At 42.6% G+C, this 15,999-nt stretch overlaps 1 protein-coding gene across 2 annotated transcripts; it reads left to right on the plus strand.

The window, feature by feature from the left end:
* Window positions 1–269: 269 nt before the first annotated feature.
* ndp (norrin cystine knot growth factor NDP) lies at window positions 270–13,474 on the plus strand. Of its 2 annotated transcripts, XM_069179082.1 has the most exons (4): window positions 270–407; window positions 2,929–3,115; window positions 7,543–7,904; window positions 11,620–13,474. In XM_069179082.1, the coding sequence occupies exons 3-4, from the start codon at window positions 7,713–7,715 to the stop codon at window positions 11,842–11,844; spliced, it is 417 nt and encodes a 138-aa protein (XP_069035183.1). In that variant the 5' UTR covers window positions 270–407; window positions 2,929–3,115; window positions 7,543–7,712; the 3' UTR covers window positions 11,845–13,474. The 2 variants fall into 2 exon arrangements, with proteins under 2 accessions (XP_069035183.1, XP_006638950.1); XM_006638887.3 differs by lacking the exon at window positions 2,929–3,115.
* Window positions 13,475–15,999: the final 2,525 nt, after the last annotated feature.

Consider the following 15,999-nt stretch of genomic DNA (forward strand, 5'->3'; position numbering starts at 1 on the left):
GTTCTCAGATGACAGAGACTCGACACTCACGCTTTTGTGAGTGGAATCCCCATTTGTCTGGTGAGAATGTGTCAGTTGGAGTGTGCTGGCAACCCTGCCCGCGCGCGTGTGTGTGCGCGTGTCTCGCTGGGTATCATTCCTGTGTCACGTTTCCCATTTGACACCAGCTCTCAAAACAACAACGTCCACTTCTTTTTTTTTTTGTTTCCACTATAAAAGAAGGAAAGGCCATGTGACTGACAGGAGAAAAGGGGAGGGAGAGAGGGGAGGGAGGGAGGTAAGCTCAGACAGGAGATCAGAGCATGAGAGAAAGAAGCAGAGAGGCAACTGATGTCTGAGGGACTCTAGTTCAGTCCACGGTGCCCTTGCTGTAGCTGGATTTGCCCGCTATTGCAGTGAAGGAAGAGGTAAGTGAACTTCAAAAGCAGCGCCGTTTCTGCTTCCACACCAAGTTACATGCAGCTTTATAGACTAATGTGCTCGTCCTGGTCATTAATCCATTCTCTTGCCAGACTTTGCTGTGATTACAGGGAATGCAGGGAATTCCGAATTTGGAGTAAGCGCTGAGACAAACAGATGTTCTGTGCCCCCCAAATTTAAAGAGGGCTCTATCTCAGAAAGAATGAAATAAATCTCCACAGTTTATATGTTTTAATCCAAATACTGTACACAGTATATCTGTACATTCTAGTTTCTAAGATGATTGGAGTTTAAAAGGGGGTTCAACTTACAAAAGTCAAATTTGTATTTTTCGTAACAAATAATTTTTTGGATGTGAAAAGTTAAATATGTTGGCCACCAGAAAGCTGTACATGGCTCATTAATGATATCCATAAATCGTGATAATTTTAGACCACTGGGAATATGTATGACCCACAAGGTACATTTAATTGGTACTGTATGTTAAGATGACAATGTTTCTAATGTGCTCTGGTAAATAGGACTGTGCAGAGAGTACCTAGGCACTGTATATCTTCAGAGGCTGTATTAAAAACAAGCTGGCTTATTGCTAAGAAAGCGCTTACGGGCTGCAGTTAATGCCAGATTTACAGTATCCTTAGTTACTTGGAGGAGTTAAGCGCGCTTTAAATATGAACTAAGGTTCAGTTATAAGAAGTATGGAGTTATGAAGGAAAACAGTCTTTGAAATGAGTGGGCAGGTACCATGTTTCTATGCATTTCACTTAAATTGTCATCCTACACTTGCTTCTGTATGGAGTTTGTACAGTATGTTCTCCCCGTGTTTATGTGCGTTTCCTCTGGGTGCTCCAGTTTCCTCCCATAGACCAAAGACATACTAGTACCTGTAGGTTAGGTGGCTTCTGGGAAAATGTGCCCAGCTGTGAGTGTGTACCCTTTGTGCCCTGCAATGGACTGGAATGTGCTTGCTGCTTGCTAGATTAGGCTCCAACTCCCTCACAACTCTGTATTGGATAAAAGTGGCAGAAAATGGACGGGTAAATGTTCTCATGGGTGTGAGAGTTTTCCATCATAGAGAAGGGTCTCCTGGAGGACTTGTCCAGCTGCTATAGTCCCTACCTTCACTGTCGCCGACAGCCACAGCGGCAGGTGTCTCTTCTCGCAGTGTCCTCTCCACTGATCACAGCGGCGCTTTGTCTCACTGTTCAAAATACACCCATTTTCACTTTGCGGAGCATTTTTAAGAAGGTCATTCTATCAAAACAAAAAATGAGGATTTTAAACAGTGGAGCATCTCCCCGTCTCCCCAACCTCCTCATCCACCTCCCCCCCACCGTCTGATCACAAAACAGAAATAACAGAGACGGATAGGGAAGACTGCCCGGACAGCGCGGCACGCAGCCAAACTGAGTTCAATTTCCAGGTGCTGGCTAAAACTCACGGGGAGGACAAGTGCTTGAACTTCAAGCACTTGAGCATGACTTGAACAGAGGAGCCCTTCTGGTGTTAAAGAGCACATTGCATATTCTTGCCTCTGTAAAGCCAAAATTGGAAGGCCAGCATTAGCTGGGCAGCCAGCTGCCATTGGCTGCAGTGTGAGCTACAATCCGTTGTTTGTTCTGGCTTTATCTTTGGGGATATATTTAGGACCCAGCTTAGCTCTCCAGCACCGCAGTCTGCGGAGTGTGGCGTCTGATGCAGTGGAGATGGGGATTCACATGTCCCTCACGGGTCACTGAGGTGCCACGTGGCTCTGTGAGGAATCTGCCCTTTGGTTATTAAAAGCCTGTGAAACAATAGGGGACTAAATGAGCAGAAACAAAGACAGGACCACTTGGCTGGGCTAAGGAGGTTGAAACAAGCCAGCCGTGGACCCGACTGACTGCTCAAAGCCAGCCGTCGGCACATTCATCAAAAAGCTCCTTCAGTTCAGCTGCTCGGAGTTCGGGACCCATTCTTTTTCCACTCTTTTTTCCCTTTCAAATCGAGAATCCACGATTGTGTCAAGAGCCAACGGGATGCAGTCTTTGATTGGATTCATCTCTCTTTTCTCTCCGTTCCTCCATCTTAATGAACACAGTGCAATATCTGAGTGGCATACCTCTGTATGGGCCGAACAATATGTTCAGAGAGATTTTTAAAATATAGTGCTCATAGAAATCCTTAAAATTGGTATTTAAAAAGTTTTCTGACTTCAGTTAATTTCAGACTGCCACAAATAATCTTTTATTGGAAGAATCATGTGGTTCTTATGGGCAGCACCAAAAGCTCAGAACCACCGAAAATGTAACAGTAAGTGTTGTATTAAAGCAGTTTCACATATTGTTTATATTGAAGTCTTTAACACTGTTGAATATACTGTTATCAATCACAACATGAAGAATATTACATCCTTTAACAGAAATCCGGAGGGCCCACTTATTGTGACTTCCGCACTGTTTAATGTCTGGGCAAAATTAGCCAAGCTCACACAGCTCATTTCTATTTCCCTCACATACTGTAATTCAGATTCACTGTGATGGATGGGCATCCTGTCCAGGGAGTATCCTACCTTGCACCAGTTGCTTGCCAGGAAAGGCTCCAGCTCCCCCGCGACCCTGAAGTGGATAAAGTGGGTAGAAAATGGATGGATGAACAATTTAGATTCAGGACTTGTGCAAAACCAGGACTCGTACCAACTAAGGCAAAAGCACGGGTGAGCATTAGACAATATCGGCCATGTTTACAGAACTTCATTGGCCTTGTGACGTGCTCTTATGAAAGAGAAAAAAACACTTCTGTAACTCCTCATGCTACAACTTCAAAAAAGGGTGTCAACTGCTTTTAGAGTCCCCTGAAAAGATTGATGTGGCATTTATAATTTCACAGTGATTTTCTTTCTGTTTTGGTTAAAGCAGGTGTAATGCTTTGGGTCATCACTCTTTCATGACTGTGGTCAAGTGTGTTTTGACAACCACAGGGACAATAGCTGGAGCAGGTCAGGTAGCACTTTCCACTCCTATTGTCTGGAACTTTTCTTGCTTCTTTTGAAGCAAACTCCAGTATTTGCAGTTCAGAAAAGAGGAAACCAGGTCCACTTTTTCAACAGTCCTTATAGAGGAATTCTAATTTTTAACGGGAGTATCACCCCTCTCCCTCCTCCCCCTATAATGAGCGTGTCTGAGGAAAAGTGCTGAGGTCAAAGGCCTCACCGTCTGCCCCACTGCTGTGGTTCTGGCCGAGTGAATGAACAAACACGGGCGATAAATCGGACCTCCGCGGTCCTCGCCACAAGAGCTCCTGACAGCCAGGAGTTGATGAAGGACACTAATGTTAACAGAGTCTCCACGCACCGGCCCAGGCCATGCGAGGTTCTGACCTGCGAGCACGTTTTGAATTTCAGGAATTTCACAGTCCTTGTACCCACTCAGTCCCAGGCCCCTTTCCAGCTCGGTTATTGTCTGCGAGGATCAAACACAATCAAAAAGTAGCGGACTGTTTGCACTCCTGCCTGGGTATCTGGGGACGGATCATTTCCAAAAACTATTCCAGCACTGCAGACCTCATGCTAAGTACCCCTTCTGTGCTTGTGTCTTGTATTTGTGAATGACTGTTGCTTCAGCTGGGGTGTGCTTTGGAAAACAGGACGCTTTGAACTCCGATCGAGTTCGATCCCATAAAAACGAACATTAATTTCCATGTATGGTTCATCCATCAAAGCTCAGACGGGCGAATTAATCCCCGGACAATAATACAAACACTAACATTGCTATTAAAGTTCAAATCTAGCCTACAATCATGTTCTGATTACAACAGTACATATTGAACATAATGAATCAGTCACTTTCCAGATGCCTCTTATACATCAGGAGCATTATTTGAAAGCAAACTAAACTCACACCAAACTTAGCTTGCGTAAGATGTTTTGATAATGAAATGGTGGAGAGGCAGAGAAATAGCATATCCAAGATCTTCTTTGAAATTCATGTGATCTGTTTTGAATCCTGAACTTCTGCTGATTTTAATATGTACTACTAAGCAACAAAAGATAACTTGCAGTGATGGTGCCCACGTCAAGCCATGCTTTTACAAGGACATCCCTAAAGGTCTAGGGTGCTAAAGTCAGTACCTAATGTTACTAATCAGCTACACCAAAAGCAATATATTGAACAGAAAAGCTTAGGCAGGTGTTTAATTTGGCCTACTTTGTTCCGAACTGAGATACAAAACCATAAGCTAATTGTTAAATACACAACAAAGACTTAAAATAACACAAGATGGTACATGTAGTTTGTACTCAGACAATGAAAAAGTGAAGATACAGCTGCTAGTTGTTGAAATACCGAGACTAACAATTGCTCTATAAATCTCGAGCAGTAGCAGGTGTAGGAAATTCTCAATCTGTACTGGAGACTGCCTTTATCTCATCTCTCCACTTCCCTGAACTGGTGCCCTGCAGGGAGGCACAGGAGAGAGTTAACCTCCCACTCTGTAGCTTTAGAGAGACTTAGCTGACCTGCCTTCCATTCATAACTGGACTGTGATGTCAGCCTTTTAGTGCATGTAGATGTGTGTGCGCAGACTGTATATATATCTAGCAGTAAACTGCTCTAGTGGCACATTTAAGGGATGAAACTGAGTACTCAAGCCTTCAATTACTTACATACCCACTCAGATCACTTCAGATATACCAGAGGATTATATTATCAGTGGTGTGAAAATACCAGTTTACTTTTATAACTTTAAAATCAGTATGTGCACAAGGGGAGAAAGAAAGTGGAGATAATGCATTATATTATATACAGGAATATACAATATGGGCATCAGTAATTTACTTAAAGTCTCAACTAGTATTCTCTTTTATTTAATCATTGTAATATGACTGTTAGAAATACACGTCATTTAGCATTTTTCTCATAATCAAATCATGAGCAGAGTCTTTAAAAACCCGATTGACTCAAATAGCTCAAGGTAAACTATACACGAGCAGTCAATATCAAGTGCTGCAGAAGTCAATCCATCTCATTTACCAATCTAATACAACCAACACATTGTCAGGTTTTCATTGTCATTAACATCATTTGTTCCTTTACACATCCAGAAAGCTAAAAGGTTGATTTTTCCAACCAACCATTTTCTAACTGCTTTATCTAATTTAGGGTTGCAGGAAAGACAGAGCCTATTCCAGTAAGCAACAGGCATGAAGCAGGGTACACCCTGGACAGGACACCTGTCTATTGCAGGGCACACACAGACACAAATATGAACATAATCATTGTAGGGTCAATTTTCCTAGAAGCCAATTAACCTATTAGTATGCCTTTGGACTGTGGGAGGAAACCAGAGTTCCCAGAAGAAACCTATGAAAACACAGGGAAAACATATTAATTTCAGGCTGATAGCACACCAGATCCAGAATTGAACCTAGAGCCCCAGCACTGCAAAGCAGTAATGATAACCTTTGTGCCATAGTGCCGCCCTCTATAGTGGTTTATACTATAAACCCTTAACTTAAAACAAAAAGGCTAAAATCACAATAGAAGATTGTGTTTGAAAAGACCAGATTTAGTGAGAAGAACAGAACTATGCAAAAAGTCTAAAGACTTTTGACCAGAATTTATGTTATCTCTAATCTGTGGCAGTTGGCTCTAATGTTGCCAAGCTCTATAAATTATAATTAAATACATATTGTCATCATAAAGGTTCTTAAAAAGGACCCATGAAATGGAACAACCAGATAGAAACCCTATTATCCAGAACACTGTTCTTAATTATTTTTATAAACTATGTTCACATTCCAGTTTGGAAAACAATCCTTTTTTTCATCAGTTAAAGAAACAGATACTTCATACTGTACTTTTTGTTAGCCTATCAATCATTGCTGTATGTCGTGATTGTGAAGAAAACCACTGAAAAACACACAATGTGTATCTTCAGTTACTCCATATAGACTTTCATTTGCTGTACTTCTCTCTATGAATCACGGATGGATTGATAAGAATTGCCTCAGAAACCTTTTGACTTCTAATGCTCATTAGTGCTTATATTCACCAGGCAGATGTGGACTCAAATTCCAGATTAGATACTGCTGTTGAACCCTTGGCAAAGTACTACACTCAGGCCCCTCCACTCAAAACCTTGTTATATAAATGGGCCTCCAGATCATTGCTATAAGCATGTTTGTTCTCAATTAACCTACCTGCTTCGATACAGGGATAAACTGACCTGTTTTTGCAGGAAAAGAATTTGAGGGATATTAATTCAATATAACATTTTGCTTCAATATAATAAAACCTGGGGATAAACTGAATGAGGAATGAAACACTTACAAAGGGGGTATTATAGTCTCTATTTTTTTACAAAATAATGCAAATTTCCTCCAGATACAGTGGTGGGCTCCAAGGACTGAGGCTCAGTTACATTCCATCTAGCAGGGCTTATTTGTACTGGCTTTCTTTCAGTATGTCTTATAAAGCACCATGCTAGCAACAGCATCTCCGTCCTGCTTCGGTTAGCGTTTACTTAACATGTATGCCATTGTAAAGAGGACAAAAAATGTAGATATCCTGTGAAAAGAACTACATTTATCTGCTGGCTGCCAGCTGATCTGTTGTCATGAGAGGACTTGTTCTGAGAGCCAGCTCCTTTTAGTGAAAAACTCATTCCTGGGAAGCCAGCTAGCTCCAGGCTGTTTATTAACATATCACATTTCTTTTTTCAGGGTAATAAAAACATTTTGTTCGGTCGGACTGTTAAAATTAAAACCGGGAGGTACTGCCAACGTGCTTCGCACATCATCCCATAACCCATTCGCCCCTTTTTCCAGACACCGAAACAGTCGCCTCTTCTGACTGGGCAGAAACAGGGCAGGAGCCATGAGCTGAGCTTCAGAGTCCTGTCTTGGAAAGACTCAAACTTGCCCTTTTCTTCCATTTGCTCATTGACTTTTTTAAACCGCCTTACAGCTTCACAGGCTGCGCCACAGCTGCCAGTACTAACCGCTTCAGAAACTGCCCAAACACCACTTTCCTTCGTAGTTTATTGACAGTGATAGTGGTGCAGGCTGTGTGTGAAGTTAAAGATTTTGGGGAAATGGTTTCATTCGATCCTGACTAGCCCATCGGCACCATCCTATTGTTGCAGGGCCCGGCAAGCCGGATAGGGAGAGATGGAGACACGCGCTGAACGGACCTCAGCCCGGTTCTGGTGTCCAGCCCCGGCCTTTGGTGTTCAGGGGAGAGAACCACGCAGTCCCTTGTAAAGGAGAGCCTGGGACTGGGACTGCAGGCTCACGCTGAGGGGGGTAGGGGAGAATGAAAAACACCAGCCCTCTCGGACGCCCTGGCATCGTGCTCTTGTTGATCGTCTGCCCACTGCTCGGGATGCTGGGATGCGCAGCAAGCAAGCCAGAAAACCGGAATCTCAGCGAGACAGACCCGGACAGATGCATGCGGCACCACTTCGTGGAGACCATCAGCCACCCTTATTACAAATGCAACTCAAAGGTAAGAAACCCACCAGGGAAAACTTACAGTGAGGAAAACAGTTCTGCGGAAGTACAATAAAATGAACAAGTCTCATTCCTGCATGAGCATGAAGCCATTCACACGAAAAAAAGGACTAATTGCTGCTCAGCTGGGTCCTAACAGTTGTGTAGCACATACTGTATATAGTGTGTCATTGTCCAAATGGTTAATTTCAGTGTGGCTAAGCTTTGTGTTTTATTGGAACAAGAAATAGGTGTATTCCATGCTGAAAAAAAAGAAGAAAGAAAACACAACGTTTCGGCCGTGGAGCCTTCTTCAGGGTTGAGCTGCCTGAAGGAGGCTCCACGGCCGAAACGTTGTGTTTTCTTTCTTCTTTTTTTCAGCATGGAATAAACCTATTACTTGTTCCTTTGCAGCCTGCGCATGCTGACGCAGCTACCCACCTGAACTACTTTGTGTTTTATTGGCTATAAAAAAACATTCTTCATAGTATTTGTCTGTTTCAGTACAATATGCTGCAAGCCCTCCAGTCGCTAGTATATAATTTTTGTTAACAGCTCCCTGTTACCTAAGGTATCCCAGAACTCAGCTGGCCTTGAATCTGGAAATATACAATTTCAAGGGTAGTAGTCGCATTTCCTTCCTTTTCACTGATGCTCTCCATTACTTCCAAAGTGACTTTTAGTCATCAATATTGATAAAAGTAAATAATAAATTGCATTTACGTGGGGTCCCTAAATGTGTCACGATTATAGTCCCCCCTCCTTAAGGGTGCTCCAGCCCTTTCACTCAAGACTGTATTCTATGCACCTGCTCCCTATTCCCAGCCCACCTTAAAAGCCAGGCGCTGACGCTCGTCCGGGCTCTGCATCTGATTTCCGTATCTTGCGAGTCCGGGACCTGGAAGCGCCTGGTCCCGTTAAGGTTTTAACCTCTGTTCCCGTTCCCTGTCCGCCGGTTCCGACCCGGTCTTCGTGGTTTTAACTTCGTGTTTGATGGATCTCCTGGTTTTGGACTTACTCGTGCGTTTTGGATATTCCCTAAGGACTACTCTCTCGGATTGTTCGCCTCGGCCACACCTCCCCCGTGCACCAGCGCACCTTGGACACGCCCCCCTGTCTTCAGCCCCGTTTTCCTGCATGACGTTTCCACAGTGTTTCCCCACTCTGTCGGACTGTGTCGTCCGCATAGGGTCCGGAAAGAACTGTTCGTTACAAAATGCTCAAGGGCAGGGGGAAGCTACGAGTCTTGCTGCCCTGCAGATACAGCAGGGAAGTGCCTGAATGTCATTCTGGAAACACTGCATCCGTCACAGGACTCACTCGGTTGTTGTTCCTGGTGAGGAGACATCACCCCCTGGGCATCTGGGGAGTGTGGTGGGCCTCTAAAAGTTTGAGCTGCCCATGAGTGATTGAGACCTTGGCGTGGCCGTCATCACACGGCACAGAAAAGCCAAAGCCCATTTAACGCAACGTGCAAAAGAACTGCACAGCAGAGGGCTTTGGTGTAAATTCATATCGAACCGCAGTTTTGGCCACAAACGGTTGTGTTCAGTCTCTCGGAAAGGTGATCCCTAGCGGACATTTTTCCTGTGACGTTCAACCATATTCAATTACAGTACATGTGCTTCTGCCACCTAAGAATTGCAGTAGGGACATTTTGGGCTTCCAAACCTCTCCGTCGTGCTGCTTCACAATAGGGACTACCTGTGAAATAGCGCTGTATCCTAAAAATAAAAGCCTCCAGCGACATCTGTGCTGCAGCTGTTGTCACTCTGCCACATGCGTATGTTTCTATGCTATAACACCACATTGCTATTGCTTTACCAGTCTCCATGGGATGAAAGGTGAAGATATTTCTGCATCTGCTGTTTCACAATATGTTTCAATGGCTCCTTATTTAGGCAATGTCTCCTATAACACAGCACCTTACCCTGGCTCATTGGTGGCTTCTCTCTTCTTCCCTTGACCTCGGTGATCTCTGTGTTGTTGTCTGCAGTGACCACTCTCTTTATTCAAATGCTGTTGGCAAAAATTATTCAAAATCATCGTGTCCTCCTCATGCGCGGGCTCAGCCAAAGAAAAATAATCAATGTAAAGATCCAATTGCACTGCATCTATTTCACACCCATTTCAACTGCTTCACCTTGAGCAAAGGCCTGCGGGAGGTGGCCCACTGTGTTGGAAGATCCTATTGCTTTGGTTAATGTTGGCATTTACAGCCGCAACAGTAAACAACATGCCCCATTGATTCACATCGCAATGTGTCCCGAAATGATACAATCGAGATCATTTTGTTCTTACAGTTCCTGTGCTGCACCCAAAGGTCAACACCACATCTTCTTTCAAGATGACATTGTCTGCATGCGGGTTTTAGTCATGATCTGTTATTCAGCAGATGCTTTCATCTCAAGTATTTTGTACAGAGACTAGGGGTGGACTCTAGAGTCACTTCAAAGTTACAATTCATCCACAGCTGAGAGCACAGAGAGTTCAGGATGACACACACAGTGATTTGGCCTGGACAATTTCTGAATTGATCCCTTTTCTTTACCCCATGCACTACGCAATCTTCCACCCAGCCTCAAAAACAACTTTATTACAGAGAGTGAGTCAGAGCCTAGAAAACACAGGGCATCTACAGTACATACACACACCCCTGTATATCTGGTCATCATGTCTTTGGATTGTGGGAGGAAACTGGAGCAACAAAAAGCACACATAGACAACATGCAAACTCCACGCAGAAGACATCCCATTGCTGCCATCGCACCCAGGACCGAAGAGCTGTGAGACAGCAGTGTTAACTTCTCAAAATGGCTGTATGAAAGCTCATGTATAGCAATCAGTCAAAAAAAATAATTCAGACAGAAGACATGTATTGAAAATCATGGGAAGCTAGAAGACATTTAGACCACTATTGATCATTATTGATAGGTACTGGGAGTGTATATCTCCTGGGTTCGCAGTTTAATGCAGAGTTTAACCAGATGGCCTTGGCCCATGAGCTTGGACGAATGTGAAATGTTTGTGAAGATAGAGGGTTTGTGTTTGTAGACTGCATTCTGAAAAAAAATCAATACACGACGATGGAGTAAGTAGAGGCACACAGCATACATGTCTTTTTTAAATATGATACAAGGTGTTTGTGATATAAAATTCACTGGTTAGCAAGGCTGCCTTGTAGCACTGGGGCCCTGGGCTCAATTCTAGATTTGAGGTGCTGTGTGGAGTTCGTATGTTCTCCCTATGTTTGTGTGAATTTCCTCCCACAGTCCAAAGACATGCTGGTAGGTTAGCTGGATTTTGGGGAAAGTGGCCCTTGAGTGTGTGGGTGTCTGCCCTAGGCAGGCTGATGTCCTGTGCAGGGTGCACCCATTGCTTGTTGGGATAGACTCTGGCCCTGAACTGGAAGAAGCAGTTAGTAAATGGGTGGATGTACTGTACTGTAAGAGCAGTGTGTTAATGCTTTCTATTGTTCTCATAAACTTCATCATCACCTTTGTCATACAGTGCAAATAATTCATAATATAGTTCTTTAATGTTACAATATTAAATTTACTAGGATCACTTGAGATACAGTACCAGGTAATATGATGCACAATAAAGTTAACACAGATTGAAAAACAGGACCTTCTGTAAAACTGCAGTGAATAATCCAGATGATTCACCAACTGACAAAGATCGGCATAGAGATGACAGGGTTGAACTGTCTCTGTGTTCTGGCTCTACAGATGGTCCTCCTGGCCAGGTGCGAGGGGCACTGTGGCCACACGTCGCGGTCGGACCCCCTGGTCTCCTTCAGCTCCATGCTCAAGCAGCCCTTCCGGAGCACCTGCTTCTGCTGTCGGCCCCACACCTCCAAACTGAAGGCGGTGCGCCTGCGTTGCTCGGGCGGGACACGTGTCACCGCCACATACCGCTACATCCTGGCCTGCGCCTGTGAGGAGTGCAGCTAACTGCGGGAGGAAGGTTCTGGAGCAACCCTTCAGCTGCACTGGCAACAGCCATCCAGCAGGCGCCAGTTTCTGTGGAGCCTGAGCGACTGGCTGCCAGAGCCTTTTTTATTTGTCCTCAAACGTCTGTTGATAAAAACAAATTTACCTTCATAAAAGAACTGCAAAAAAAAAAGTTTTATAGCCAAAATCTTCAAAAACTGTTGGATGGAAAAAAAAAACATTATTAGTTCCAGCGTCAAACCTGGGGCTTTTACTCAGACTTGGGTGACAAAAGGCCGAGAGGCATAATAGTTTTCCCACAAATCCCAAAGAAGTGACAATAGGACTCAATCGAGTCGTAATTTGTATTTGAATCATTTTCATTTTACTCATTAAAAGGCTGTATGCATTTTGGGGAAACACAAATTAAAAGTTTTAACCATGGCATAGGCCTTACAATACAGAAGGCCGGATAAACAATGGTGGCCGTCATTGCAGCACTAGAGTGACAGGGTTGTGTTTTCTTCAGCTTAGTGTGGAGAAGCAGTGGTTTGCAAGACAGCGTTCTGCCACAGACAGTGATACAGCACTGCAGACTACACATGCTCTGATTGGCCTCTGTGGGGATTTTGCTTTTTTCAACACCTGCGAGACAATTTCGGTTATGCATTAGGGAAAGCTGGTTTGCTTGTTAAGTGGCAGAGCTAGAAGATGGATCATTTCAGCCCCAACGAGACGTTCCTGGGGTGGCTGGTGTGCACGCTGCAAAAGACTTGAGGCCAAAGGCTGCTACCTGTTCTGACTGGGGACAAACAGACCAGTATCCAACACAGGCTAGTGCGACTGCTTTTTCCACAAGATGGTGGCTTTGTTCCTGTTCAAGCCACGTTCTGGACACCGAAAACTATTTTTGTAAAAATCCCCTCAGAAATGTCTGGATCCGCGACTGAGGAAGATTATTGTATAGAAAGTCGCAAATAAAATGGCAGCAGCGTTTACAAAGACTTTTTCCTCCAGTTAAATGATGCTGTTTTGTTGCCCAAAATGCGATGGGATTTTACTGCATTGGGAAAGTTGTTCAACACTGTCTTGAGAACATGAACAATTTTCTAGGTAGTGTTTTGAAATACATCTCCGGAAATAAACTGCAACCAGTTAACGTGTGTATCATTGACATGCAAGGTTGGAATTCTACCTATGACACTTTACACAGTAGCTTTGCTAGTACAGTCTCCACCCGACCTGATTTGGTAAAATGTCAGGTGGGATTCCTATTTGTTTGTATCGTGATAAATCTTTGTAGACTAGGATTCAACATACAGTATACCAAAATTATTCTAACACTTTCCCAGTATTTCTGAATAACAGATGTCGTCTACTGGGACTCTGGCTTAGTATTCTCTGGTTTCTGTTGTCCTCTTACTGTATATATTGTGGCTTTTCAAATCAAAGTAGTAAAAGTATTTGACTGGATGTTATGAACTATTAAGAACAATGTTAAGAATATGAAGCGGACCACCTTATCTTAGTTAAAAGCGACACAGTGAGAAACATGTGTATTGTGGTCTTATGAGTGTGCAGATTAGTGCAGTAAATGCTGTCAAATGTATTGCACAGATATTGCCATTAAAGGGAAACTCCACCTCCAAAAGTATCTGATTTTATTTGAAATGATGGCAACTGAGATATTATAGGTATGAGGTGAAAGACTGAGATATTTAATAACAAGGAATTATTATGTCAAAGTATGTGCTGATGCCATTTCCATGTGTAATGTTCCACATGTAAGATTACAAGCCACTATTAAAACATGCTGTCCCCAGCTTAAGATAGGAGCTTTTTCAAATTTAACAGGGGATTGCTGTGATGGGAGATACTCATTGGAATTTGAGAAAAAGAAAGAGGAAGTTCTCAAGATTTATGCCCATGCACGTACATAAGATGAATGACTGCATAGAGGATGGAGGGAGTGTGACCTACCACATTAATGGAAATCTTGACATTTGTTCTAGAAGGACCAAAAAATATCTGCAGACTAAATTAATGTATTATATAAATATTATATTTACATGTTGTGGTGTTATCCCTGGAGTTCCTCTTTCATCGCAAGGCATGAATTATGTGTTCAAATGCAGGATAAAATGCAGTATTTAACAAACAGCTATAGTCTGCCTCAGTGATTTGCAGCCATGTTCTTGGGGAGTCATAATGGTTTCTGGGTTTTCATTCCAGTTGAGCTCTTAATTACTTTATTGCATCAGTAATCACTTTTAATCCATCAGTTCCTTGATTCAGAAGAGGAGTTAACATGTTTTCCATTCTCTGTTCATAGAGTACTTAGGACTACATATAAAACCTGTATAACTGAAGAGTTCCAGGACCCCAGCTATACAGATTAACACTGACACTCTGATACTAGTGATGTGAAACTTGGTAGTACTGTAACTGCAAGCCAGTCAGACTATACAGTGTAATAATGGGGTTTCCAAGGAAACAGACAGAGTCTTCTATTCCTGACCTCAGATGCATCTTTTAAATAATCCTAGGGCTTGTTACAGAGCCACAGGCAGCAGTGCATAATAATAACAACCATCGTACAGTATAAAGCGCCTTTCATGGTGCTTCATCTCAAAGCACTGCACATTTAAACAAACAAAAGAAGGCATTACCATAAATAAATCTGTAAATTCAAGAGAATTAAAAAATAAGAGTTTAAAAGTGAGTTTTTTAGATGGGATTTGAAAGTGCTGATTGACTTGTAGCTTCTGAAAGGGGCTGGGAGATCACTCCTCAGTCCAGCAGTGAGAGAACAGACAGCCTAGTGCCTTAGTGTACAGTATAGCACAATGGGTTAACAGCTCACTGATGTAGGCAGGAGCCAAACCATTTAAGCCTTTAAAGAAAAACAGCTGTCATTTTGTAAGCTGACGTATAGAACCATATACATTATCATTACATCATACTGTATTTGGAATAAATGTGATCATTATATAAACAGCACATTGTGAAAAATTTCAGGTTTGCTGTATGCTGAATAAGATGTGCAATACCGAGATGTTCAGTGAAGGATTAGTGGAGTATTACTAAATGTTAATGTCTTATTTGTAATACTTATTCAATTTTAAAATAACAATCTAAACAGTCAGAAGCATATGAATTTGTCAACCTTGTTATCAAGTGATGGTAGATTACCTGCTAGGTGTGTATCCTCTGTTGTAGGTCTGATGTTTTGTCTGACATACTCAAGAAGTGCTCTATTCAGGCAGGACATAAATAACTGAATGTTTAGTGGCTATTCAAAATATTATTCACAATATTTTTTTTCAGAATATTTAAGTATTTGAATGTTTTGCGTCTAAATGTTCTGATCAGTCGCTCTGACCGGCAGTCGTAAGGATAATTCTTAGCCTGAAGTCCCTCTCTTATGTTGTTTTATCTATTTTAAGTCATTACTGGTTGTTCTCCATGCAGAATTTTGTTAAAATTATATGTTCAGTTGCACTTGTAATGTTCTCCTTTCTTGAAGCAGAAGCACGTAAAACAATTGGTACATAATAATAAAAAATTAAAATGAAGAACAAACACGAAGAAACAAAAAAAAAACGAATTCTGGTGACATCAGGGTGTAACTGAATTCTCTTTAACACTCAACTCGTGATTTCAGATGCAATGTTCACGTTTTTCCACAGGGTGGCGGCAGTGCACAACAACCTTGTCCAGTCCCCGCAGACGAGACTAGTGTTTGCAGTACAGTAACTGGGTATTGTGGAATTAGGAACATTGTTGCTGCTGAAAATCTACAGTAAATAAAGTAATGTACAACATTACGGTGAATTGTTACAATATAAAATAGTGCTACTCTGGAATCAGTTCAGAAAAGAGATGTATTTAAAGTATTTAAAGAGATGTCCCACACTGCCACGGTGAAAGAACTGAACCCTTTTAGTCTTGAACAGGGAAGATTACAAGATAGGCATCTGATTTCTTCAGTGAGAACAGTGAAACATGACCCAGAGGACACAAGTGGAAACTACAAGTAAGTGGCTTGAAAACTGAGAACAGGAAGCACTTTCTTACCTAGAGGGTTGTGGGAGTCTGGAACAACCTGTCCTGTCTTGGTTCTGCCACTTGTATCCTGGCTTCTGTACAGAAAAGATTGAGATCTTCAGGTCCACT

This window comes from Lepisosteus oculatus, chromosome 15, assembly GCF_040954835.1.
Source record: "Lepisosteus oculatus isolate fLepOcu1 chromosome 15, fLepOcu1.hap2, whole genome shotgun sequence".
NCBI lineage: Eukaryota > Metazoa > Chordata > Actinopteri > Semionotiformes > Lepisosteidae > Lepisosteus > Lepisosteus oculatus.

Coding starts and splice junctions, on each gene's coding strand:
- ndp (XM_069179082.1), top strand. CDS start 7,713: ATGAAAAACACCAGCCCTCTCGGACGCCCTGGCATCGTGCTCTTGTTG. Junction 7,905..11,619: donor ATTACAAATGCAACTCAAAG/GTAAGAAACCCA, acceptor CTGGCTCTACAG/ATGGTCCTCCTGGCCAGGTG.